Source organism: Callospermophilus lateralis, chromosome 13 (genome assembly GCF_048772815.1).
Source record: "Callospermophilus lateralis isolate mCalLat2 chromosome 13, mCalLat2.hap1, whole genome shotgun sequence".
NCBI classification, from domain to species: domain Eukaryota; kingdom Metazoa; phylum Chordata; class Mammalia; order Rodentia; family Sciuridae; genus Callospermophilus; species Callospermophilus lateralis.
In genome coordinates this window covers 78,871,217-78,897,858 of record NC_135317.1, presented here as the reverse complement: position 1 = coordinate 78,897,858, position 26,642 = coordinate 78,871,217, and the positions used below count along the sequence as shown (strand labels likewise).

General features: G+C 51.5%; 1 protein-coding gene across 4 annotated transcripts in view; it reads left to right on the top strand.

The window, feature by feature from the left end:
- Ppfia4 (PPFI scaffold protein A4) overlaps nucleotides 1-26,642 on the top strand; it is a 50,602-nt gene that overhangs the window by 9,955 nt on the left and 14,005 nt on the right. For 2 of the 4 annotated variants that reach the window (XM_076832423.1, XM_076832420.1), the window contains exons 1-23: nucleotides 1,132-1,210; nucleotides 1,369-2,003; nucleotides 5,600-5,701; nucleotides 6,091-6,255; nucleotides 6,529-6,603; nucleotides 6,824-6,913; nucleotides 7,482-7,673; nucleotides 7,960-8,106; nucleotides 8,373-8,507; nucleotides 10,515-10,598; nucleotides 10,913-11,044; nucleotides 11,365-11,427; nucleotides 12,094-12,185; nucleotides 13,996-14,104; nucleotides 15,874-16,082; nucleotides 17,701-17,941; nucleotides 18,582-18,617; nucleotides 18,861-18,994; nucleotides 19,290-19,456; nucleotides 21,683-21,776; nucleotides 22,240-22,321; nucleotides 23,298-23,498; nucleotides 24,179-24,241. In XM_076832423.1, coding sequence (XP_076688538.1) covers nucleotides 1,770-2,003; nucleotides 5,600-5,701; nucleotides 6,091-6,255; nucleotides 6,529-6,603; nucleotides 6,824-6,913; nucleotides 7,482-7,673; nucleotides 7,960-8,106; nucleotides 8,373-8,507; nucleotides 10,515-10,598; nucleotides 10,913-11,044; nucleotides 11,365-11,427; nucleotides 12,094-12,185; nucleotides 13,996-14,104; nucleotides 15,874-16,082; nucleotides 17,701-17,941; nucleotides 18,582-18,617; nucleotides 18,861-18,994; nucleotides 19,290-19,456; nucleotides 21,683-21,776; nucleotides 22,240-22,321; nucleotides 23,298-23,498; nucleotides 24,179-24,241 — 2,847 coding nt within the window. In that variant the 5' untranslated portion in view covers nucleotides 1,132-1,210; nucleotides 1,369-1,769. Of the gene's footprint in view, nucleotides 1-1,131; nucleotides 1,211-1,368; nucleotides 2,004-5,599; nucleotides 5,702-6,090; nucleotides 6,256-6,528; nucleotides 6,604-6,823; nucleotides 6,914-7,481; nucleotides 7,674-7,959; nucleotides 8,107-8,372; nucleotides 8,508-10,514; nucleotides 10,599-10,912; nucleotides 11,045-11,364; nucleotides 11,428-12,093; nucleotides 12,186-13,995; nucleotides 14,105-15,873; nucleotides 16,083-17,700; nucleotides 17,942-18,581; nucleotides 18,618-18,860; nucleotides 18,995-19,289; nucleotides 19,457-21,682; nucleotides 21,777-22,239; nucleotides 22,322-23,297; nucleotides 23,499-24,178; nucleotides 24,242-24,830; nucleotides 24,858-26,642 lie in introns of those variants that run through there. The other 2 variants (XM_076832424.1, XM_076832422.1) reach the window with 2 other exon arrangements.

Here is a 26,642-nt window from a genome sequence, read left to right as displayed (position 1 = left end):
AGCCTTGCCCTCCTATGTTTCCCCTGCTGGGTTAGCCATGCCACAGGCCTGCCATGTCTGATGTCTCATCTCACGCTGGATCTTGAGCCTCCTCCATCCTGATCCTCCCTTTCTGCCTCTCCTCACCTCTGGTGTGGACAGGAGGCTGCCTGTGCGTCTCTTGAAAAGGGAAGGGGAAGGCAAAGAAGGAAAGCACCATGTATGGAGTGCTTCCAGTGTCCCCACCAGTGTGCTCGGTGCTTCATGCCCCTTCAGAGCTCTCCTGCAATGGGAGACCTAAAGACACTCCCTCTGAAGACTGGTTAAGCTGGTGGCCTTCCATTGTGGGCAGGCAGGTTGGAACTGATGGTAGGCAGGGAAACACGGCTTTCTTTGTTTTGTCTTCCTTTGCTCTGACCACTGGGCTTCCCTGTGCCAGGCTTAGGGCATCCATGGAGCCAGGCTGTGCATAAGCTGACTGCCTTCGCTGATGACTTCTGGCAGTGCCAGCAGTGGGGAATTCACCCTGAGGGAGTCTATCCCCAGCCATGAGCTGGTTGCTCCACACCAAAACTACTCTGGGAGAGTGACCCCCTGGTAGTGATCCCATGTAGACCCTGGTTCCTTTCCATCATTTAAGCTCTGCCCAATGCAAGGTGGTAGGCTATGAACCTAAAATCAAAGACTGCCATCTGCCAGACCTGCTTGCAGTCCTCCTTGGCAGGTTTAGATGTGGGGAATGACTTGAGCCAGAACCTCCTCCCTGAATTATGGGGCACTGTAGCAGATCAGGGCTCTCTGTCTGTCCCAGTGCCTAACCTGTGCCTCTCCAAGACCTCAGCCATGTTGTGCCTGTGGTCAGGGCAGGACCTACTCTGCCCCTGTTTCCTATGAGCCCCAGGAGTCTAGCCTCTGTGGGACTCCCACCTACTAACCCTTTAACTCTTCTGCACTTGCCTTGACTTGAGTAGGGGGAGAGGGTTTTGGGGGAAGGGGCCAGAGACCCTATTTCCTTTTCTCCCACCTTCAGGTCTCAAGATGACTCTGGGCAGCCGGCCTGCTCCCCTACGGCTGACTGAATCATTTCTATATTTGGCCAGTGAGCCACGTGGGTGGGGAACCACTGCGGCTGCACTTCTGACAGCTGTGGGGGGCGGGGGCAGGGGCTGCAGGCGGCAGAGGCTGGGCAGTAGGCATGTGCATTCTTTGGGAGAACTAAGGCGCCATCAGAGTGAGTAAAGCCCTGAGAAAGGGCATGCGCCAACACCTCCCTCTCCTCCCTCTCCTCCTGCACGTTCTGGTTTCGGGGTCAGCCTCCTCTGCCCCACCCCCTCCCCTGGATGCCCTTCTCCCTTCAGCTAGTCCTCACAGCAGTCTCTTCTCCCACAGACCACACCGCCCTCCAGAAACGATGGGTGTCTCTAGACCCAGCTGCGACTCTGCCAGACTCCAGTGCTCAGTTTAAGATAAGGATAATCTCCCAGGCCTGCTCTCCCTGCCTGTCATGGCCACACTCCGATGCTGCCCACTTGTCTGGGGACACAGGGCACCCAGCCCTAGCCCTGAGATGTTAAGCCAGGCCTTCTGGCTCCAGTCTACAGGGGCACTGCAGGCCCCGGGCTCCCTTCAGAGCAAGAGCAACTGATGCCATGGGAGAAGCCCCTGCCTACCCATCCACTTGCCTGGCCCTGCCTGCTCTGATACCCATGCATTGGGTCCTCCTGCAGGTGCCAATCCTGTGAGTCCCTCCCCAACCCCCTGACACTGAGAAGGCCCTGCCCACCCCCACCATGTGTGAGGTGATGCCCACAATCAATGAGGGGGACCCCCTAGGGCCCCCCCACGGCGCCGATGCTGACGCCAACTTTGAGCAGCTTATGGTGAACATGCTGGATGAGCGGGAGAAGTTGCTGGAGTCCCTTCGGGAGAGTCAGGAAACCTTGGCAGCCACGCAGAGCCGGCTCCAGGATGCCCTGCATGAGCGGGACCAGCTCCAGCGACACCTTAACTCTGCCCTCCCTCAGGTAAGGCCTAAAGCTTGGCGGCGCCTCCCTCAGTCCCTCCCTCTGCCCCTCCTCCAACCCTGTGGAGTCCAGCACCCCTTGGGCCCTCAGCAAAACTGTATCTACCTGCATATCAAATAGTGGAATTTACAGAACATTTACTTTCCATCTTGCTACGTAAATCCTTTCCCTGTCACTCCCAAGTATCTCAGCCTGGAATTGGCTTCACCTGGAGAAATGGGTGGAATTTGATCCAGGGAGAAAACTCAGCCCTAGTTGCCAACTGCAGTGAGCCAAGTCTGCCAGTAGATGGCACCCTAGGCTGGAAAGAAAGAGCCCTGACTGCTTCTCACCAGAGGCCTATTCTTGGAGGTGGAGGGAGAGGGGGAGCGGGGAATCACAGAAGTGGAGGTGGGAGCAGCTTTAGAGCTCATCTTAGTCTAGCTCCACTATTGCACAGACATTATTACATGGGCAATTATAGACAGAGCTGAGTATCTTAACATCCCTTTTCATGTACCTCACCAGCATTGCTACTAGCTCTAATGTAGTCACCCTTTACAGTGTGTTTTCTAAGGACTGAGCCTCTAATGTAGTCACCCTTTACAGTGTATTTTCTAAGGACTGAGCCTTCTGGAGGGTTTATCTCACTATATTTTCAGAATGATGAAGTTGGTACTGTTATTACCAGCATCATACTTCACAAGTGATGGAGTTTAGGGAAATGAACCCCGTGCTCATGGCCATGCAGGAGTTGACCCCTGAAAAGCTGTGTGCTTCCAGGGGCTGTGTCTCAGCCACCACCACATTTCCACTTCAGATCATTGACCCAGAAGCTCTGTGTTGCTTCCTGCTCATCCATCATTTCATAGATATTCCAGGACAAATGCGTGCTGTGGGAATGGCAAAGGGAGCAGGAACTGAGTTATCCTGCTGCTTGTCAGAGAAGGTGTGAACCCTCCTGGTAACCAGGCCCCAGGTGGGGTGGGGCAAGCACAGTGCTCACAGTGACTGCTTACATGTCCTGCTCTCCACCTCCTGTTAGGAGACAGATGGGTATGGAAACCAGGCACTAGATTCATTGCATAGCGCGCCTGGGGCAGGTGCGTGCCCTGCAGGGCCTGAGGGAGGCAGCCTGAGTTGCCTAACACCTCAAGCCTCAGAGCCAGGCCCTTTTCCCAATGCAGGGAGAAGAACCAGGACTGGGCCTGGGTGGGTGAGTTTTCGGCTCAGGGCTCAAAAGTGACAGGAGACTGAGTCTTGGATGCTTTCTCAGTATGAATATTTAGCCCTGGTGAAGAGGTAGGATGGGCAGGTGGCCCCTCCTACCTCACTTTGTAGGAGGCCCTGAGCATGCCCTGAAGTGAATGAGCCAATTCCTGCTCCCAAGGAGCTCAGAGATGTGAAAGGAGACATAAGAACCCAAAAGACTAGGAGAGAAGGTAGAGAAAGGTAAGAGAGGCCTGAAGGGATTGTTAAACACAATGTTAGTGATAAAAATAGCTGCCTTTGTGGGCTTGTGCTAGGTACTCTCTGTACATTGGGTTCATTTAATCCTCCTATGTAATTCCTGGAGAGACTGTTTACCTCTGTCTTACAGATCAGAGAATGGGTTCAGAGAGGTTAGGTAATTTGTCCAAGGTCACATAGCTAACCAGAGCAGAGCTGAGATTTGACCCCAGGCCTGCCTGACTTTCTCTACTGGAAACTTCATGAGGGTAGAGGTTGTATCTTTCTTGTCACTGTGTCCCCTGTGACCGGCACAGGACCTGGTATTCACATATATTTGTGGTTGGATGGTAGACTCCCCAGCTAGTGCTCTTGATGTTTGTTCAGAAATGTTTTCAAGGGATAGAGGGAGACTTCCACTGGACAGCCTAGACGTTCCCAGGAGGCTGGAGCCTTTGAGATGGGCTTTGAAAGAGGAATTTTCTCATCAGATGGTGACAGAGGCTTGTGCTCTGCAGTGAGAGGGGGACTGCTGAGCTAAGGTTGGCATTAGAAAGGCTTTCTGGGGTTTGGAAACAGCAAGTAACCCAGGTTGACTGGGTCTTAGGGTGAATGCAAAGGAACCGTGAGAGAAAAGTTTGAAAACCACTGTAAACTTGTGTTTAACTTTGTGGACAGCATTGTGCTTTGGGAAATAATCCTGGCAGCAGTCTGTCAGATGGGTGAGTTGAGGAGGGAGGGGAAAGACATCCTAGGATGGGGACACCAGGTAGTGATAAGCCTAAAGCCAGGGAAGGGAGAGCTTCACAGCCCTTTGATGGTGGTGTCATAGTATAGGGCTGGGGGCATGCCATTAAGTTCTGTCTCTGAGTCCAAGACTGTGTGTATGTGCGTATGTGTGTGAGTGTGTGTGTGTGTGCATGAAGGTATGACCGTGTGCATGCATGTGTGTAAACTGAGGGGTGAAACAGCATCAGGCTCAGGCCTCAACTGCCAGAGGGTGGAATGCTTGACCTTGATTGTCTTTGGCCATATCCTTGATAGAAAAACAATAGTCAAGGAATAGAGTCAGAAGTCCTTGATTTCTTGTGCCCTGGAAGGGATAGTCCCTTCTTCTTTCCTACAATACAACCCTTTTGCCTGATCCGGAGTGATAGTGGGACTGCTTTGGGAATTCTTCATTGGTCGGGAATTCTTGGTGTGCAAGGGAAGCTGCAATGCTGGGCGGGGCTGAAGCTTCTGTTCAGTTATTCTCAGACTTTGGAAGCCATAGAGTTTGGGCCATTCATCTGAAAATCTTTCTGGAATGAGGTGATGTTGATTAAATAGATAGGCTATGATGGACCTGGAGCTGTGGGGCTGTTCTCTCACCTTAGATGCTCGTGCTGGTGGCAGAGGTGAGCTGGAAAGGTCATTGAAGTGTCTGGGCTTGACATTTATGGATGGGTCCCCCTCAAAGGGATATTTGGTACATGGGTATTCAGTGAAGCCAGGGCATGGGTCTTAGTATCAGGTGCTGGCATGAAACCCTGACCTGATTTGGCAGGGCTCCTGGGAAGCCAGGGCTGAAGCCGCATGGCCAGCTGTTTGGGCAAGTCCAAGTACCCTCCTGCTCCCATGTAGGTGGTTCCTTCAATCCACTTATCTCACAGGCCACCGACAGCTTACAAAGCCCTGGGAAAGGTATGGAAGAGAGCTCCCTGGGACTCAGTCAGACTTAAGCTTCAGAACACACTTCTCTTCCCCCATAACATCCATCAGCTTCTGGTGAACCTCACTTGCCCAAACCAGTGGCAGCCTACCTCTCCATCAGTGTGTAAACGAAAAGGCCATTGAATTGCTGGACAACCAGAAGGCTGAGTAGGAGGGTCAGCAGAATCTGGTCACATTGACTGGCAGGGGAAGGGGCTGCAAAGCAGACTTGGTGGCTTTCCCATTTCTGTGTGCAGCTATTTCCTCAGCTCCTAACCCACACCTAGATTGCATGGAGCCCTCTGGGGGAGCTCACACCAGTTGTGAGGTTACTGCCCTGAAATATAGGTGGATCGGGACTTTCTGGGGGGTAGGTGGAGGAAAGGATGGGTGAGAGGAGACCCCCATGGATCAGGTGTGAGGATGCTGCTTAGGGGGTGAATCCCCATGTACTAAGGAGTCTTGGGGGTCTTCAGGAATTTGCCACCTTGACCCGGGAGCTGAGCATGTGTCGGGAGCAGCTTCTAGAGAGGGAGGAAGAGATATCAGAGCTGAAAGCAGAACGGAATAACACAAGGGTAAGTGGAGATCACCGGGTGCATGTCTGTGTATGTATGTGTACCTTGACCAAGGCAGGACCAGGGCCAGGTATAGCCCCACCCCATCCTGACCTTTGCCTGCTTCTCGTCCTAGGGTCATAGCCAGAAAATTTAACCATCAGTACTAGGCTTTCCCCCTGCCGTTGCTGGGTCATAGAAATTCAGGGTCCTGGGAGAGAGGCCAGGACAACCGAGTTAAGGCCGGTATTTAATTGAAGAGCAGCTATTTACCGAAGTGGAAGAATGTTAGCATTTTAAGGATGGTATGGCTGTATTTGTGTCTACTTGGTGATCATGTGGACCCTACCTGTGGCCCCTGGAGCACATGCTCAGAGTCTTCCCTCCTGTCTTTCCCTGCTTCCTGCCAGCTGCTTTTAGAACATCTGGAGTGCCTGGTGTCCCGCCATGAGCGGTCACTGCGGATGACGGTGGTGAAGCGCCAGGCCCAGTCACCTTCAGGGGTCTCCAGTGAGGTGGAGGTGCTAAAGGCCCTCAAGTCTCTGTTTGAGCACCACAAAGCCCTGGATGAGAAGGTATCCCTGCCCCTACTCTCTCCCCAATCCAACCAAGCTTCCCTTCTCTGAGATTTCTGCATTCAGTGTTTAGGGAAATCTAGCTTCAGAACTGGCTTCCTCCTACCGTGGGGGCCTCATTTCAAGTCCTATTAGGTTCCCTCCTAGGATTTTACCTCCTGTTGGGCCCTTTACTTTCCCTCATGCCTGGCGCTGGTAGACCAAGGCCTGGCTTCTTCAGCCTGGGTCCAGTGAGTCCCCCTTTCTTCCTCCATCTCCTCTTGTCTTGGGCAGGTTCGAGAAAGGCTCCGGGCAGCACTGGAGCGTGTTACCACCTTGGAGGAGCAGCTGGCAGGAGCCCACCAGCAGGTAAGCTGCCCACCTTCAGTTTATAGTTGGCAGCTCCCGGAAGTCCAGCTGGCTGGCCCCTTAGCCCCACCCTGTTCCTCATGGGATTCTACCTCACTGTGGCTGGAGTCGGTAGCCAAGGCTGGGCCAGGCACTCCTTTCCAGAAAGTGGAAACTTAGAAGGGTCTGGAATGTGTAGGAAGCACTCTTTTACACACTGCCCTGGGCCTGTGCCCTACAGGTGTCTGCTCTGCAGCAGGGGGCAATGGTGCGGGATGGAGTGGCAGAAGAGGAGGGGACTGTGGAGCTGGGACCGAAACGTCTGTGGAAGGTGGGTAATGGGGAGCAAGCAGTATAGCGGGGCCTGTGTTCCCCAAGACAGGAATGGGAGGCCCTGCCTGCTGACTTCAGTAGAGAAGCTGCTAAAATTAAATGCAGAGCTTTCTACAACATTCTCACTTCCCTCCTCCATCTTCAAAGAAATCTATCATCTTTCTATTTCTCTGTCTATTGGTGCTAGGTACATAATATATTTGTCCACTGGAATTGTTAGGAGCCATCTGTCTGTATCAGTATCAGGCAAGATGCCTTATATCTCTGAGCCTTTGTTCCTTAATTATGCTCCTTTCTGGGTTGAAGAGGCTGAGATAACAGATAAAACTAGAAACTGTGGTTTTTCAGGAGATACACAGCAGAGCCAGGGTATTTGGGTATAGTCAGGAGTGAGCTGCTGGGGCCCAGGGAAAGAAGGTGTACCTGGAGGTATGCTCTCAGGTCAGGGCAGAGCTGTGGTCTTTCGTGGGTGTGTGGCCCCTCCTACCATTTCCCTGGGGCAGGGCAGGGTGTAGGATGCCCTAGGCCTCCATGATTGACTGACTGATGGCTCACTGTCTCTGGAGGATGACACGGGCCGGGTGGAGGAGCTGCAGGAGCTCCTGGAGAAGCAAAACTTTGAGTTGAGCCAGGCCCGGGAGCGACTGGTCACCTTGACAGCAACTGTAACAGAACTTGAGGAGGACCTGGGAACAGCCCGCCGGGACCTCATCAAGTCAGAGGAGCTGAGCAGCAAGCATCAACGGGACCTCCGAGAGGTGAGGAAGGGTCTTTCTTCAGTCGCTTCATCCCACTGAGTACAGGTGTTTGGCATCTGGGAGAGTGTTGACAAAGGTCCAGGCAGGAGCAGGGAAGTATAAGATTGAACACTTGGCAGGGTCTGGTGTCGGGAGGAGTAATGGGGGTTTTGGTTACGGCCAGGAGTTGACAGGGGAGATCATGTTTTCTGGGTTATACCCAGCCAGGTATTGTGGGAGGTGCAGAAAGGAGCAGGGCAGCGAAAGTCTGGTGACCTTTCCTCTTGTCCCATCTGCTGCCACCCAGGCTCTGGCTCAGAAAGAGGACATGGAAGAACGAATCACCACACTGGAGAAGCGCTACCTAGCTGCTCAGCGTGAGGCCACATCCATCCATGACCTCAATGACAAACTGGAGAATGAACTGGCCAACAAGGAGTCCCTGCACCGCCAGGTAACTCCTCCAGATGGGGCAGGGTGGGCATTGTACTTCACCCTTGAGGTTCTAATGATCCTGCTCAAACTATCCCATGGTGGCCCAGGAGCCCCTGGGATCCTGAAGATTCTCTTGGGAAAGGGGAAGTCAGGCATCTTGGGCAGTCAGGAACCAAGGTGGTCCCTTGCAATTTCTGACCTGTTACTTGCTCCCTGCTGTGGTGGGGTGGGGTGGGAGTGTTCAGTGCTACCCCTCTTGAATTGCTTCCCTGTCCACATTGCTAGTGTGAGGAGAAGGCCCGACACCTACAGGAGCTGTTGGAAGTGGCAGAGCAGAAACTGCAGCAGACAATGCGCAAGGCAGAGACGCTGCCAGAGGTGGAGGCTGAGCTGGCCCAGAGAATCGCAGCTCTCACCAAGGCAAGTGGGCTGGGCCTGGGATCTGCCTCTGTCCCCTATGTCCAGTGGAGCCAGCTGTTGTGGAACCAAGCAGGGAGTGGACAGAGTGGAGGGTATATGGGGCAGGGAGCCATAGAACTGCTCACTGTGTGATGCTGGGAGTACACTACCTCATGTCTGTCAGTCTGAAGAGGAATTCCTGCCCTCTTCACCCCACAGAGATGTAATGGTCCCATAAGAAAGGCTAAAAATACTTGAAAGAGAAGAAACCACACTGCTGCAAAGTATATTTATTATCATGACACCGTTGTGGTTGATACCACTGTTTGTTTAGGACTAGAGAGGGAAGATTAGGATTTTCATCTGAAACTAAGGGGAGATATGATCAAAGTCTGTATATCCTTGAAGGGGATGCAAGGTTACACACATCTTTCTTTACCAAATTGAAGCATTCTAGATCTAGAAACAAACCTGTTAGCCTAAAGCTTTAAGATGAATAAAAGACAATATAATTTACCTAGTGGAGAGGTAATTTTATGGCGTCGTAATTCCTAAGAGGTATATAGGCAGATATCAACTAGGTCTGGAAGAGCTAAATAAATGCATGGCCTTAGATGTCTGAGAGTAATTACATACTAGGAGTCTTTTTAGCTGGTTGGAGGCTTTTGGGGACCTCATGGGGTATAACCATAGCTATCCCCAAACTCAGGGATAGAATAAACCAGTTTTTAGCAAGCACCCAGCCCCAGAACCTTTGAAGGATAAGATGCTGGCCAGTGTGCCAGTATGGCGTCTCAGGTGCTCTGGAGCTGGAACTCACAGCATCAGTAGGCCCAGGACCAAGTCTGCTTCTGCCACTGACTGGCTTTCTGATTTGGGAAAAGTCACACCCCTCCATAACTGGGCCTCAGTGTTCTTACCTCTATATTGTTGCTGTTGGCCTTGGTGATCTGTAGAGTCTTTCCAGCCCCTAGGAATGGAGGGTTAGGTTTAAGTTACAGCAGAGGATGTTTTGTGTGGGATGCTGAGCAAAAACTGACAAGAAGGGATGGGCTGAAGTGATTAATATGTTCAAGTGAGTCATAGCAGGAGGAGTTAAAGGAAGGCTTTCCTGACTGTAAGATGCGTGGTATTCTGGAAAATCTTGTCAGCAGAAACAATAGGGTCTCCATCTCTGGAGATACTTGACAGGAAGGGAGAACACTCCACCTGGGCTGGTTTAATAATAAAGGTAATAATTATGATGAGGCTAGTATGTTCTAAATGTTTACTAGAGCATTTCATTTAGCCCTTGAAATGGGCCAGTGGGCATAGGTGCTGCTAGTCAAATTTTATGGTTGAGAAAACCAGGCACTTAGAAAGTTCAAGGTCACATTATTGGTGAAAGATTTGAACCCAGGTTGCCTGGCCTGAGTCTGTGTTCCCAAGTACAATTCCATTCTATCTGGAAGTACAGAGGTATGGTAGCTCATGCTTTCAAATGGAGTTTTTTGGTTTTTTTTTCTGGAAACATGGGGAGGATTTACCAGCTTTGAGCCAGGGACCTTCGCCTAGCCAGCTCCCCAGCTCTGGCTAAGGCCAGAGCCTTCCCCGCCCAGCTCGGACCAACCCTCCAGGCCTGCTTTCCCAGCACATCTTTCCAGCTTTCCCTCCTAGCTTCCCCCAGCTTCTGTCAAGGTAGCACTCAAGCATCCCAGCCCCGCCCCTGACTAGCTCCTCACATCCCAAAGCTCCGCCCTCCAGGCCGGCCCCGCCCCTGCCCTCCACTCCACAACCCTTGAGTTGCCAGCTCTTGATGCCAGCTCTGAGCAGGAACCCAGGAAGGACCTGGCAGGGGTCGAGTTTCTGGGGGAAGAAAGGTAGTGCTGATGGTGATTTGCACCAACTTGATAGGTGGAGGGCTGGGTTTCCTTGGCACCTGAGGCCCTGATCACTCAAGACTGCCCTAGCACCAGGATCTGCGGGATATGGGGCCTGAGCAGGAGGAACAGAGATCTCCAGGATGCACTGACCTATCCCCGCCCCTAGGCTGAAGAACGGCATGGCAACATTGAGGAGCACCTGCGGCAGCTGGAAGGGCAGCTGGAGGAGAAGAACCAGGAGTTGGCAAGGGTGAGGGCACAAGGCTGGGCTCTTGGGTGACCTCCCTGCCCTCGGGGCAGGCTCTTAGGCACTGTTAGCGGAGGGGCACCGGGGAAGGACCTGGCCAAGGGAGAGAGCCACACAGGGTGAGAGGAGCCCGCAGCTAGGGGAGGAGGTGGTTGAGAGAGCTGGAGAGAGGGTCCCTGGGAGGATGGAAGACTGGGGACAAGAAGGAGACAGGTGAAGCAGGCAGGTAGAACCCCAGGGAAAATGGGTGGTTCTCGAGGAGGGCGGCGTCGATCAGGCCCTGAGGTGGCCTTGTGCAAGGCGGCCCGGCTGTGCAGGTGCGCCAGCGGGAGAAGATGAACGAGGACCACAACAAGCGGCTGTCAGACACCGTGGACAGGCTGCTTAGCGAGTCCAACGAGCGCCTGCAGCTCCATCTCAAGGAGCGCATGGCCGCCCTGGAGGAGAAGGTGCAGGGGCTAGGGGGCGGGGTGGGGCGGGGCTACTCGAGGGGCGTGTCGAGTCGAGAGCAGGGGCGGGGCCGGCCTGGGGGGCGGGGCTTTGGGATGTGAGGAACTAGTCAGGGGCGGGGCTGGGACCGGTGAGTGCTACCTTGACAGAAGCTGGCGAAGCTAGAAGCTTTTCCCGCTGGGGAGGGCGGGCTGGGGAGGTGTGCTGGGAAAGCAGGCCTGGAGGGTTGGTCCGAGCTGGCCGGGGAACGCTCTGGCCTTAGCGGGAGCAAGGGAGCTGGCTAGGCGAAGGTCCCTGGCTCACAGCTGTTTTCCCCTAGAACACGCTGATCCAGGAGTTGGAGAGCTCCCAGCGTCAGATTGAGGAGCAGCACCACCACAAGGTACCCAGCTGTGGGGCCAGCCCACCCAGCCTGGAGGGCCGGGTCGCTGGGAGGAAAAGACATGCCTGTTTTTCATGCAGCTGCTCCGATAACCCAGTATTGTGTTAGCTTCTGTTAGTTTATGTGCATTACATTATATCATCACTCTTCACCACCGCCCAACCCAGCAGATACACCACTACCCACAGAAAAAGAGAAACAGGCCATAAGCCTAGGGCATAGGATGGACAGCAGATTCAGGGCCCAGTGAATGGCTTAACCAAAAGTTTGGGTGGGGGCCTCAAACCCTGGTGAAGTAAGAGTCAGGTGACTCTGGGAAGATTGGCTATTGTCCCTGCCTCAGCTATGTGTGGAAGGACACGTGGGTTCTTTACTGCTCTGCCTGGTTTGCCACACTTTTGTGTGGTGTTAAGAGGTCAGCTGGCTTATTCCAGGAGAGCCCTTCCCTAGACAACCCTCCCCTGCCTGGCCCCTCTGCCACCTTCTGCTCACTTTCCAGTTGTTCCTCTTCTCTTGGCCCCTGGCCTGGGGCCCCTGACTTTGAACTTTGCAGAGTATTCTTCTGCTTTCCCCAAACTCTGCTGACCTTTTTGTCCCTCTCTGACTCCCACTCTCCCTCTCTGCCCCTCCCTGGCCCTCACCTCACCCTGGGTCTGCCTGGCACAGGGCCGCCTGTCTGAAGAGATTGAGAAGCTGCGCCAAGAGGTGGACCAGCTGAAGGGTCGAGGGGGGCCATTTGTGGATGGCATCCACTCCAGGTACTGGAGCGTGGGATGTGGGGCATGCTGGGATGGGGTCCTGCTTGGACCCTGGGGAAGGAGACCACCCAGGACCTCAGGGTCCTCCTCATATTCAGGGTGGGACACTGAAGCTCAGAGAAGTTGGTTAGAGTCAATTTATCACTTGGGCATTTAGAAGGGGAGCACTTGTCCTCTGAGGGGTACAGAACAAGGATCAGATGATACTCCTTTCCTACTGTCTTGGAACATGGGTCACAGGACACTTCCTCCGTCCTCAACAGAGAGTATGCCTTGGGAGGTGTCTGCCTGAGTTCTGTGCTCTCCCATGTTGCACAAGGTCCTCTGGTAGAGAGTGCACTCTAGTTCTTTTGAGACACCACCTTTAGGATTGCTGTTTGAGAGTTGAGAATCACCTGAGTTCATGTAGGAGGCAGTGAGCAGAAAGGCATTTGGAGGGAATGGAAGTGAGGCAACAAAAACATCCTTCCTGTTGAAAGCTGAGGTTCCCTGTTACTCATGGTTGTGGCATGTAAGAGGTGGAGGTGGAGCTTTTGCCTCTGGATTTTTCTCCACATTTTGTGAAGCACTTGTCGTTGAACTCAGACCACAAACATGTCCTCAATTCTCAGCCCAGAGAAGATCGAGGAGAGTAAAGTAAAAGAGGGCCCTCAAGGTCCATGGCTCCCTTCTGTCCATGTTCTTGTCATATCAGACATCAGCTACTATGAGGAAGTGTTATGGGGTATATATATGTATGTTGGGGGGCAGTGCTTGAATTAGGGAAGAATGTTGAGCTTGAGAGAAGAGGCCTGTGGGAACCCCAGGGTGGTGGATACTCAAGTACCAACTTCAAGTTCATTGGGAATTACTTTATGAAGAGAAGCAAGGAACCAAGAAATATAATGGTAGCTGAGATTCTCCCTGTGGATTGGCTAAAAGGAACAGCTCTTCAATTAATAAGATTTGGCCCCAGCATACACCAAGCCATTTGCCACTGCTACTTTTCCTTCCTAGCTGGGGATTTTTGGCTTTGACTTAGAATATCTGGACCTATCACAGAATTGGAGCTGAGTTGCTGAGAGAAGAGGGAGCTTGGCTGCTCCCCTCTCAATTCAGCTATACAATCTCCTGGCCCCTTTGCATTGCTTTCTCTCAAGGGTCCCAAGCTGGGAGGTATTGGGAAGAGGCATCACAGGGAGGCTTCTTGACACTCCTGAGATTGTCACTGGGACCCTAAAATCTCAGGTTTGGCTAGACCTTTGGAGCAGTTAAAGTGGTATCTCTAGATACAGTCAGGGCCACCCAAAGCTTCCTAGGGATAGGGTTGGGGTGTGACTGTGTTAAATTTTAGCCAGGGATTCAGTCCAGATTATTGGGAAGCCTGAGAAAAGTTGCTAGGGAAAAGACCACAAAACAAAGACCGTCAGAGTTAAAGGACTTCAGAGATCACCTTCCCAGGGCCCAGTGCCCCAAGCCTTGTACTGTTCTTAACAGAAAGCCAGAGAACCCACACTTGAAAACCTCTCTGATGGGAAGCTCGACTTTTTAAAAGCATTGTAAGCCAACTGTTGCCATAAGAAGGTTTTTCTTAAGCTAAATGGAAAGCCACTCCCTAGAATTTTCTTCCCTGGGTCATCCTGACCCTTGGAGCACCAGAGAATAATTCTCATCTTGGGATCATATGGTAGCCTTTCAGACATTTCTGATAGCTGTGTGTCCTGTTAAGACTTCTCCAAGGTGAAGATCCCTGACTCTTTGAGCCCAGTGTGTGCAGGCTGGGGCTCTCAGTCCTCAGGACCTGTCATTTCTCTCCTTTCTACCACTCAAGGTCACACATGGGCAGCGCAGCGGATGTGCGGTTCTCCCTGAGTACAACCACCCACGCACCCCCAGGTCTGCATCGACGCTACTCAGCACTGAGGGAAGATTCGGCTAAGGTGAGGGGGTGGCAGGGTGAGTGTGTGTGTGGGTCTCCCTGGGGAGTTTGGGGTCAGTTCGGCCGTGTGCCTGGCTCCGGTTACAAGGACGGCTGGCGTGTGGTGCAAATCCTCTCCCCTGCCCTCCCCCATTTCAGTGACAGCTGCAGCCCCAGGGTTGGGGCCATTGTCAGCTGCAACAGCTGTGACCCCCCTTGCCTTGGCCTCCTGGTGGGCAAGAGGTAGGGGCTGGAAGGCGGCCAGCCAGTCCCTGAGGCCCCACTGAGGCATGTGTGCGTGTGCCTGGGTGTGCAGGCGTGTGTTTCTGGTGGCCGGTGGGGGGCGGGGGCTGCAGAGGGAAGGTGGAATTGGCTGGCTTCCTGAGACAAAAGCTGTGGTTACAAGGGAGATGAGGGAGGGATGATAGGTCTCCTGGCTCTGGGCTTGGCACCTGGAGCTTTCTGAGAAGCAGCTATGGGTTCTTGCTGTCTGAGTTGGCCTGGGGAGAAGGGGGGGGAATGAGGAAAGAGGAGGAGCAGGAGGGCTGCCTTCCTTCTTTCAGGGAAGTCTGATTACTGCCTGGTCCTCAGTTGTCAGTCATATTCTCTTGTGAGCCCAGGTCCCCCAATCTCTGGGGCCTTAGAAGTTATAGATGGAGGAAGAAGGAACTCCTGGTCTGTGGAGAGGGCATGTACCTGCCCTTAGGGCCCTAGTCTGATGGCAGTGTGAGGGCACCTCTGTGTCTCACCCCTTTACTCTTCTAAGAACACAGCAGCTGCCCAGGGGCTCAGGATAAAGGCAGCAGGGGCTTGAACAAGAGTCCTCATGGGGAGTTTGGGGACTTGGGTCCTAGAGACTGTGTTAGAGCTCCTCTGGCACCCCTCCTTGTCTCCCCTACTTTTCTGGCTCTCCCAGTCCACTCCTGTGCTCTCCTCCTCTTCTGGGCCTTTGTCTGTTGAAGAGGTTTGTAGATGATTTTGAAAAGCCTTCACCTCTGAAGATTGTTCAGAGGGTCCTGTGATATGTTGAAATTACAAGAACACAAGACCTTGTCTTAATCCCTGAATTAGTCACCATTTGCAAGTATGAATAGAAACTAGTAACCTTTATATAGTTCCTATTTTGTGCCAGACCCGATTTTCTCATTTTAAGCCTCACAACTACCTATGAGTTAGGTCCTGTTACTGTCCTGTTTTATAAATGAAAACTTGAGGCAGAGAGAGATTACACAACTTTCCCATGGTTGCACAGCTTATATTTGGTGGAGTCAAGATTCTAAACAAGAGCTGGGCACAGTGGCGCAAGCCTGTAATCCCAGCGGCTCAGGAGGCAGAGGCAGGAGGATCATGAGTTCAAAGCCCACCTCAACAACTTCAAGGTGCTCAGAAACTCAGTGAGACCCTGTCTCTAAATAAAATATAAAAAATAGGGCTGGGGATGTGGCTCAGTGGTTGAGTGCCCCTGAGTTCAATCCCCAGTACCCGCCCCCCCCCCAAAAAAAAAAAGATTCAAAGCAAGGCCACTTTTTTGGGATTCATCTCTAAATCACTCTGTTAGCTAGTTCCTTGAGTTAGAGCAGAATCTCCTAGACTTTCATATGCAAACAAATAATCTGGGAATCTTGTTAAAATGCAGATTTTGAATCAGTAAGTCTGGCAATGGGGCCCGAGATTCTGCATTTCTAACAAGCTCCCAGGAAGGTCAGTGCTGCCCAGTGGCAGTGGGGAGGGTCCTGCTCCTCAGCCCTCTGGGGTGCCATTACTACTTCTTTATCTTTTTCCTTTGCAAAGGACTGGGAGCCATCTCCACTGCCTGGATTGTTGGCCTCCACAGCCACTCCTGCTTTTGACAGTGACCCTGAGATCTCTGATGTGGATGAAGATGAGCCAGGGGGTTTAGTGGGCTCCGTTGATGTTGTCTCCCCTGGCGGCCATTCAGATGCCCAGACCCTGGCCATGATGCTGCAGGAGCAGCTGGATGCCATCAACGAGGAGATCAGGTTGGGGCAGGGGCGGAGGGCCTGGGAAGTGCCTTGAAGGACAGAGGGCCCATTTCTTAGTGTTTGGCAATGCCAAAAAAAGTTCACTTCTTATAACTGCATCTGAGTACCACAGTCTAGGGACCTTCTGTGAGACATCAGATAAGGTTCTAGTCCAGTATTTCCCCCAAAGGGAAGCTGATTCTCAGGCTTTATCCAATGATGTGACTGGGTGTGGGAGCATGGAGCTGTAGTCCTGGTATTCTTCTTGATCTCTAAGAGTATAGCTTCCATGGCTGAAGCCATCTCAGGCTGACAGCTTTGTGAATGTTACTGTCAGTCTTACTCTAGTAAGTCCTACCCTGAGGTAGGTAGCATTGTCTCTGTTTTATAGATAAGGGAACAGAAACACAGAGGTTATGTGACTTTCCCAAAGCCATGTAGTAAGTGGCAGAACCAAGAATCAAACTGAAGCTGAAACTCAGTCCACTGGGCCTTGCCTTCTGTCCCTAGGAGGCATCACACAGGATCCAGTAGCAGGGAAAGTTGTCAAGACAGACCTTCCCTTGATCCTGCTTTTTAGTGAGTTTATTAATGTTAAGACAAACAGCCAGGAAAAATCTGAGCTGAGAGTGCAGCTCTCCATGCTGCTGAGGTCATGTAGTTCAGTGGCTCCCAGCCTTGGATTTCATAGTTACAAAGAAGATAGCGGCCCCTCCCGCTACAGCAATAGGGAATTGCCATCATTTTGCTTTGCAAAGTAAATCATTAAAGAAAGATAACCACCATTGACCATCAAAGCCATTCTGAAAAAACAAAAGGACATTTTAACATCTAGAGAAATAAAGGATGTGTCAAAATAAAGACACATTCTTCTCCTTAAAGGACAGTTGGCATCTCTACTCCAGTGGGTGTGTGCACATGTTCCTTACTGAGAGTATCTTCCATGTACACAAACGAACCATTATCATTATTTTTCTATGGAACAGGGAAAATCCATTGGGGAACAGAATCAATAAGGCATCATCTAAAAGTTCTGCATATGGGAACTACTGAGACCCACTCCAGACATTGTACATGTTGGGAAACTGAGGCATTTAGAACGAAGAGTCTGGCCTGAGGTCACCTCTGTTGTTAGTAGTAGGTTAAGAATTTGGACTTTGCTGGGTGCAGTGATGCATGTCTGTAAATCCCAGTGGCTTGGGAGGCTGAGACAGGAGGATCGCAAGTTCAAAGCCAGCCTCAGTCACTTAGCAAGCTCTAGGTTGTTTAGCAAGACCCTGTCTCAAAACAAAAAATAAAAAGGTTTGGGAATGTCAGTGGTTAAGCACCCCTAGGTTCAATACCCAGAACAACAACAAAAAAAAAAATAGATGGACTTTGTGTTTCATGGACTAAATTGCCTCCCTCCTCTGCAACTACTTTTGTTAAACTGAGGACACAGGCCAACTAACAAGAGAGGGAAATGTTTCTGAGCTCCAGACCTTGTATATCCGAACAATGCCAGAAACAACAGGGTGCCCTTAGGCATTGCTGTGTTGTTTGGGCCTGGGGTGGTGAGTATGGGCAGCGCCTGGCACCACTTCCTGCTGCTTCTCGCTGGGGCTCTTGGCCAGGGCCCCTTTTGTCTGCCTTCCAGGATGATCCAGGAAGAGAAGGAGTCCACGGAGCTCCGCGCCGAGGAGATCGAGACGCGTGTGACCAGCGGCAGTATGGAGGCCTTAAACTTGACACAGCTGCGCAAGCGTGGTTCTATCCCCACCTCTCTGACTGCCTTGTCCCTGGCCAGTGCATCCCCTCCACTCAGTGGCCGCTCCACGCCGAAGCTCACCTCCCGCAGCGCTGCCCAGGATCTGGACCGGATGGGGGTCATGACCCTGGTGAGTCTTTGGGCAGACAATAAACAACTCTGCCCTCCCATGGCTCTCCCTTGGGAGAGTTTATAAGGAAGGGCAAGCTACTTCCTGGTTATGGGCACGGCATCTTCTTCCCATGGTGTGTGCATGCCCTGTGTGATAGGCCACCAACATGTCCTTCTGGGTTAGGGAAGGGCTTTTGTAATGTTTTTCTTACCCTCTCCCTTGGATAAGCACAGAATGCTTAAGAATCTCACCAGCTGCCCACACCGCTTCTCTCTTCCAGAGATGGTCTTGACTTTTTTTGGTACCAGGGATTGAACCCAGGGGTGCTTAACCACTAAGCCACATCCCCAGTCCTTTTTATTTTTTATTTAGAGACAAGGACTTGCCGAGTTGCTTAGGGCCTCGCAAAGTGACTGAGGCTGGCTTTGAACTCGTGATCTTCCTGCCTCAGCCTCCTGAGCCCCTGGGATTATAGGGGTGTGCCACCGCGCCCAGCTTAACTTCTTTTTCCAGGCCAGCTTTTTCTGCTGTGCTATTCTATCCAGGCCTGTGTGAGGCACTGAGTCCTGTGTTCTCATCCTAGGACCCTTGGGTGCCCCTTGGGTGGGCTTTAGGGCAGCCAGGGTGAGCCAAAGCTTATCTTCACTTTTTCTTCCAGCCCAGTGACTTAAGAAAGCATCGGAGGAAGCTGCTGGTGAGTGCTGCCCAATGACCCAGGTACTACTGGGTTAACTGGTCCCAGGCCCTTCCCTTTTGGCTTTTCCCCCAGGGCCCTGGGGTCTGAATTTGAACTTGAGGGGCTGCAGGGCCCCCCTACTGCGTTTTTCCTTGGTTTCTCTGCCTCTCGGTTTCTCTGTGCTCCTCTGCCTCGTCCGGGCTGGGTAGGCAGGCCCCAGATCTCTCCCTCTATCCCCTGACGGCTCCACTGTCTGTTCAGTCGCCAGTGTCTCGGGAAGAGAACCGAGAGGATAAAGCCACCATAAAATGTGAGACTTCTCCTCCTTCCTCACCCAGGACGCTGCGGCTAGAGAAGCTTGGCCACCCAGCCCTGAGCCAGGAAGAAGGCAAGAGGTAAGTGAAGCAGGCCCTACCTCTAGGCTCTCAGTTCCCAAGATCATCTCATCCCTCCCTCTGTCTGTGAAGGGACTTCATCTCACCTGTTATAGGTGCTTGACTGTCTTCTCTTTGAAATATCACCAGGAAAGATGTTCCTATGTCTCCCTTGGTCACCTGTGCTGAGCATATCCCATTGCCTCCACCCCAACACTGACACTTAAATTCTTCCTGAGGTCTAACTCTCATCTCTCTTGCTGTAATTTAAGTATGTTTCTTCTTATTCCACCCCCTCCTGGCTGTCATCCTGTAGTGCCTTGGAGGATCAGGGCAGCAACCCCAGCAGCAGCAACAGCAGCCAGGACTCCTTGCACAAGGGTGCCAAGCGCAAGGGCATCAAGTCGTCCATTGGCCGCCTGTTTGGGAAGAAGGAGAAGGGCAGGCTGATCCAGCTGAGTCGGGATGGAGCCACAGGCCATGGTCTCTGCCCCCTTTGTAGCAGAGGGCTGGGTGGGTGTCGGGGAGTTCAGGAGCAGGAAGGCGTGTGGGCATGCGGCCTTCTCTGCCTCCAAGGACCAGTGGGCGGAAGCCGCAGGCAGGCAGATTTCAGCTCCAGAGAAACTGCACTTTTCTGTGAGCTGTTTTACGCTGGGATGAATTGCCTCGTGGAGGTGAGCTCCTGTGCCCAGAAGTGTCAGGCATCTGTGTCCAACTTGGATTGCCGTACCTAGCGAAAGACGGTGCTTTCTTCCAACTTGGAGGTTTGGTGACGCTCTGTTGAGGATTTTAGGAGGAAACTCTTAGGTCTTTCTTCAGAGGAGTCTATTCTTGATTAGCACTTATTTCTGGTCCATTCAGGACTCAGAATATGAAGACACCTAATTATGGCTTTGTAGACATTGAGTTCAAGAAAGTGCTTGGGCAAAGAAGGGTGCACTTTTGTCACCACTGTGGTGACTTAAAGCTCAAGTTCATGCTTGATACATAGTACCAAGCATGGTAGGTACACAGTAAGTGTCTTTCCTCCCCTGCCTCCATTCTTTTTTTCCCTTCCTTCCCCCACCTCCTCCTTTTCGTTCCATCATCTATTCAGTCATTTGTTCAAACATTTGAGAACTCTTTTTGTTTTTTTTTGTACCAGGATTGAATCCAGGGATGCTTAGCCACTGAGGCACATTCCCAGCCCTTTTTATATTTTATTTAGAGACAGGATCTCGCTGAGTTGCTTAGGGCCTCACTAAGTTGCTGAGGCTGCCTTGGAACTCATGATCCTCCTGCCTCAGCCTCCCAAGCTGCTGGGATTACAGGTGTGCGCCATTGTGCCTGGCTTGTTGAAAACTCTTGTATGCCATAGTACAGGGGGTTGGAGCCATAGCTTATTCCTATAGAATGGAATGTCTGATGAAAAGGAAAGAAGTAACAAGATGATTCCAAACCCCAGTATGATAGTGGAGCTCACAGCTAGTTGTGGAGTGGGGGACAGCAGGAATGGTTTCCTCTGCTCCACAGTCCTGAGCTAAAGCTAGAAGGCTCACAAGAAACAGCCAACTGCAGAAGAGGTGTGTGCACACAGCACAGGGGGTAGTGTGAGGAGAGGAGGCTGTGTGGGTGAGAGAGTTCTGTACCCCCTAATGTATGCCCAGCATGGAGGAGGAGGGCAGGAGGGAGATTGGACAGCCATTGGGCCATCTCCTGGGCCTGTTGAAGCAGGTGAGATGTTCCCTGGAGCCACATGAAATTGATGCATGTCATGCAGGGGAGGAACTTGATCAGCTAGAAGAAAGGAACCTTTGAACCCAAATGCATAATTAGACCTTCCCGCACCCCAGGAAGGTGTGAATCAGAACACAGCTGGCTGAGTGAGGAGGCGGAGGTGGAGGATGGGGAAGCTGGTACTTCTGTTCAGGATGTGGGGATGAGGTAGAGCACTCTCCTCCCCAGCCCGGGTGAGGGGAGCTGTGGCGCCTCAGGGAAGCAGGAAGGTCTGATAAGTGGCAGAGGTGTTTGGTGCAAAAAAATTTATGATTTCCTGTTCCTCATACTGTGTTGGCACCTAAACCCAAGATAGCAACTCAGATTGGTTTCTGGATGACCTATACCTGCTGCCCCTGTGCACTATGGGGTGACCAGGATGTCGGTGAATTGTAAGATAAATACTGTAGCAGGAAGCCATAAATACCATAGCAGGAATTCAGGAGGTCCTCAGTAGGTGACGAGCAGGGTGTGTTCCCCTCTGTAGCTTGTGTAAGCCAGTGCGTGCAGAGAAAGAGGCTGGGAGACAGAGCTCTCTGGGCCCATTTCCCTACCCTGACTCAAGTCAGAATAATCCTCTTCAAGCTTCTTAGACCACTCGCATCTGCTCTCTGGGTTTGCTTTGCATCTTAGCTTGGAGAGGGGAAGGGGTAGGTTCTGTTTAGGATTCTAGGGTGGGACAACTTTAGTCCTGCTGGCTGGAGGTCACTGCCAGGGCTTGGGCTCCCAAGGGTCACCATCTTGGATGGGAATGACTCATCCAGTCCCACTCTCAAACTGCCTGTATGCAGAGGCCTTGGGAGGAGGCTCTGGGAATAACGTGGGGTCCCATCAGACCCACATGGGCTGACCTACGCTGAGGAGCCTCCTGCTGCTGCTACTCTGCAAATTCCCACCCAGGCCAAAGGAGGAGAGGCAGAGGGCCTGCCGACACACCCATCTCTTCCCTTCCAGTTCTGCTAACAGACTCCGAGCTCAGTCTGCAGGAACCCATGGTACCTGCCAAGCTGGGGACCCAGGCAGAGAAGGACCGTCGACTGAAGAAGAAGTAAGAGCCATAAGCTGGGCTCTGCTTGGGCCCCACCCACTTTCCTTCCCTTAAGCTGCCATGGGGCTGAGCTCTGGGAACCGTAGCCCAGCAAGGCCCTCCCTGAGCTGAGTTGGCCATCAGTGAGCACATCAGGGGCTGCCCTGAGTTGGGAGAGGGTCTTAGGATGGTCCCAGGGAGAAGGAGGCAAGGGGGCTTTGGGAGAGTGACTTGGGACCCATGGGTCTTGGCAGGGCAGTTTAGAATGTCTAATCAGTATGTGTCAGGTCCTGTGCACGGTGAGAGCCCCTGCCCTCTGGCATGGAGAGGTGTTCTTGCTTTACTTCTTGGTATCGCAGTGCTCCGGGTGTAGAGGGGAGGAGTCCACAGTGGGGAGCAGGGAAGTGGGAGTCCCAACCCTTGACCCACCCCAGTGGTCCCCAGGAGTCAGCCCGGTTGAGTCTCTTGTTTCTTCTTCTACAAGACACCAGCTGCTTGAGGATGCCCGCAGGAAAGGAATGCCCTTTGCCCAGTGGGATGGCCCCACTGTGGTCTCCTGGCTGGAGGTGAGCCTGGCTGAGGGCACCTTCTCTGGGGTCTAGGGGGAAGATTCTGTGGGGCGAGATGAGAACTCCTGGCAGCGGTGGTGTTCCTACAATTTTCCCAGCATGTGTCTCTCCTGTCAAGTTGCATGTGCCAAGTCAAGCATCCAGCTCCTCCCAACCACCACCCCTCCCCCGCCCCCTGCAAACACACATAGCACTTTGAAGGACAGAATTGATGCTACTTTGTAACTGAGTTTGGATAAGAGGGACCAATAACTGAAGCCACAGACAATTTGACTCTTCCTATAGGGTGCTCCAGGAACCATGCAAAGAAAATTCCTTCACCTTCCCAGGCCCTAATTTGTAACCCCCACCTTGTCCATCATCCTACGTAGGATACCTATAAAAACTCAAACTAAGCAACTTTATTTATTTATTTGTGTTCCAATAAAACTTTATTCATAAAACATGTAGATGGCCATCTTTAGCCCTATGGACCACAGTTTGCCTATTCTTGATATAGTGGAAAAGGATAATAACTTGTGATCATGATTCCCATTTTAACTCTTTTTTAATAACTTTTTAAAATTTATTTATTTTAATTAGGTAGATATGACAGCAGAATGCATTTTGATTCATTGTACACAAATGCAGCACAACTTTATGTTTCTATGGTTGTACATGATGTAGCATCATACCATATGTGTGGTCATACATGTACCTAGAGTAATGATAGGTATCCTGTAACCTTTTACAGGTTTTTCTAGGTGTCCTATATGTTGGATGATGGGATGTAATCTGTACTATGGGAAAGGGGGTTTGATGATAGTCATCTCCATATTTCTAAGTTGCTCTGTGTTTGTTATACCAAGACCATGGATGAGACCTAGCCTTTGACCCTGGCTTGGTATGGTCAAAGTCTTGGCAGTAGACTCAGGTCTTGGGGGAAGGGACTGAATTATTACCCCCTACCCCACGCTGTGTCCCATGTCTGCAGCTATGGGTGGGGATGCCTGCCTGGTATGTGGCAGCTTGCCGGGCCAACGTCAAGAGTGGTGCCATCATGTCTGCCCTGTCAGACACAGAGATTCAGCGGGAGATCGGCATCAGCAATGCCCTGCACCGGCTCAAGCTCCGGCTAGCCATCCAGGAGATGGTATCGCTGACCAGCCCCTCGGCCCCACCCACCTCCAGGACAGTGAGTGGCTTCTCCCTCACCCAGGACATTTACAGAAGCCCTGGAAAAGTGTTGGCAAAGTCTCCCATTGGTCTTCAAAAGATGGTAGCACTGAGTCCTTAACTTCCTACCTCCACAAAATGCTCTCCCTACTCTTTAGGAGGGTTCAGCATTGGTTCTAAGAGAATCCAGCAGTCCTGGTTCCCTGCCTGCCACATACTATTCGTGGGCTCCATTTCTCTGTCCATACCTGACAAAAATTCCTCATCTCTGGGAGGAGACTTCCAGGGTTCTGTGTTATTGTCAGGTTGGGGAAAGTAGAGGCGAGAGAGCATTTATGAATTTTGTCCTGTCCTCTAACCTCAGCACATTTCTTTCCACGGACCCCCAAGGTGAAATGTCATTGTTACTTGTCACTGTGACTGGGGTCAGCCCCTTTTCAGGTCAGCACCACTCTTTCATATTTGACCAGGAGACATTTACGAGTGCTTTCTACTCTCCAGGCACTGTGCTAGCAGTATGGATACTGTGATACCCACTCTGCTGTCAGCTTGCTCCCAGCTGGACACAGTGCAGAGCTCTGGGCTGAGCATATGGGAGACTCAGGGGAAGGCAGCTCTGCTCTCTGGGCCTCCAAGCCTTTTAGGGATCCTGGGACACTGCCCTCCCTGCCCAGGGCTAACTAGATTTTTTCCCTGCAGTCTTCCGGGAATGTCTGGGTCACCCATGAGGAGATGGAAACTCTGGCAACATCCACCAGAACAGTGAGTCTGGCCCTTGGCTCTGACCCTGGGGTTAGGGTAGATGACTCCCAGGAGAATGAAGGGAAGACTGTGGGGGGTCAGAGGGGCAGGCAGTAGACCTCAGGTTGGTATCCTGGGTTCCCTTCTCAGGGCAGAGTATTGTGGGGGAAGAGGTGAGACTGGGAAGAGTTAGAGTCTGTGGGGGGTCTCCTGGGCGTCATGAGCTTACCCACAGCCCCTGGAATACTGCAGTGGAGAAAAGCTGGGCAGGAGAGGGCTTTGTCCTGCTGTGGGCCTGAGGCCTGCCCTTGACTTTGACCCTTGGTGGAGGAACTGGAAGGTTGGGAAAGCTGGCATCTTGTCTGGCACTTAGACAAGCCCGGGAGACTTGGAAGCATTTTTTTTTGCCATACACATTTGCTCCTGTTTCACCACAAACACAGCCACAGGCACCATCCTGCTGCCCCCTCCTGGGCATCCCATGAGCTTTCCCCAATTACCACCCAGCTACTGGGGTGTCTCCTCCTCCTCTCTGATGGGGCCTGGGGCAGGAGCTACAGGTTGCTTGACTTTGCCTGTTTCCCTGACATGCTGCACTTGTTCCTGCTAGGACAGTGAGGAGGGCAGCTGGGCTCAGGTAAGACTCCATCCGGATCAGAACCAACTCTCAGCTGGTCAGGCCAGGATCTTCCCAGCAGGTTCTCTTCCCAGCAGTACTTTCCCACTCCCAGTGTGTGTCTTCCCTTTGCTTCCTGAGTCCTGGATGTAGGTTCTTTCCTGCTGAACCCCCCACCACTTCCTCTTTAGCTGCTTGTTCTGGTTGCTCAGGATGGCAGGTGAGGAGCCCTAGAGAGCTGTGCCCCCAGCATGCCTGACCCCTCTCCTCAGCTGACTGTCTTCTCAAATGGTGAGACTTAGATTGGTATGAATCTTTATCCTTTCCTGGTCCTTCCTAGGGGTACACAGGTGAACTAACCAAAGGCCTTCCATGCATTCCTCTAGTATGCAAATAATTATTAAGCACCTAGTAGGTACTAGACCTTTCTAAGCACTCTGGATGCAAAAGTAAAAAAGCAAAGCCCCATGGAGCAGTAAACAAGGAAGGGGATAATATCAAAAAGCAAGCACTATTGGGGCTGTGGCTGTGGCTCAGTGGTAGAGCCCTTGCCTAGCACGTGTAAGGCACTGGGTTCGATCCTGAGCACCATATAAAAATAAACAAATAATAAAGGCATTCTGTCCAGCTACAACTACAAAAAAAATGTTAAAAGAAAAAAGCAAGCAGTATTAATAGGAATACAAAGGACAGTGCTGACAGATAAATAAAGGGTCAATATCAGATAGTGACGAGTGTCATGGTGAAGAATGAAGCATGGAGCAGCACTGTGAATGCCTGCGGGGAAAACCCCATCAGCAGGAGACCGGCAGGCCACTGACAGCACTTTCACCTGCAGAACACTAGTCAGCAGAGGTAATGCAGGGACCTGGGAAATATGTTAAATGAAATATGCAAATCCCAGTGACTTCATAGAATTTGATGTTAAAATTTTTTAAAAAGCAAAGTTATTAATATATTGTTTAGAAAAAATACATTGGTGATTATAAAACTTAATTTTTTTAAGTGGAGGAACGCTAGACAGAAATCTCAGTGTGGTGGGTACTTCTGAGCAGTAGAAAATGGGATGGGGTAGATTTGTGGGTGCAGAGAATGTTTTGGTTCTTATCTTGGATGCTGTCTGCAGATGTTAACTTCATTTTTATGCTTAATAATGGACATATGGGACACACGGTTTTATAAGTGTCAACAATTTCATTTTTAAATATTTTTTTAGTTGTAGATGGGCTTAATACCTTTATTTTATTTATTTTTATGTGGTGTTGAGAATTGAGCCCAGTGCCTCACACATGCTAGGCAAGTGCTCTGTCACTGAGCCACAACCCCAGCCCCAACAATTTCATTTTAAAAGCTAACAAAATGGAAGATTTCAATCTTAAAATATCAATTAGGGTAAGGGAATATTGGTGGAAGGCTTGATTTCAACAACTAAAGTTTTCTTTCACATATATATATTTTTTAGTTGTAAATGGACACAATATTTTTATTTTATTTGTTTATTTTTATGTGGTGCTGAGATTGAACCCAGTGCCTCGCTTGCCGTACCACTGAGCTCCAGCTTCAGCCCAACAACAAAGGCTTTCTAAAGCTGGGTGGTCAGAGAGCCCTGCTTGCCCATATCAGGAGCGATGTCTAGAGGGTGTGGGCTTAGAGCCAGGTAGAGGGTGTGCCTGGGGCGAGCAAAGGTTCTGGAGAGTTCTTGGAGCAGAAGACCAAGCCTTAGAGAACCAAACTGGCTGTTCTGACACAGGCCACTGACCTTTGTTTTTTTCTGTCTTTGGCTAATGTTCAACATCCCTGTTGACT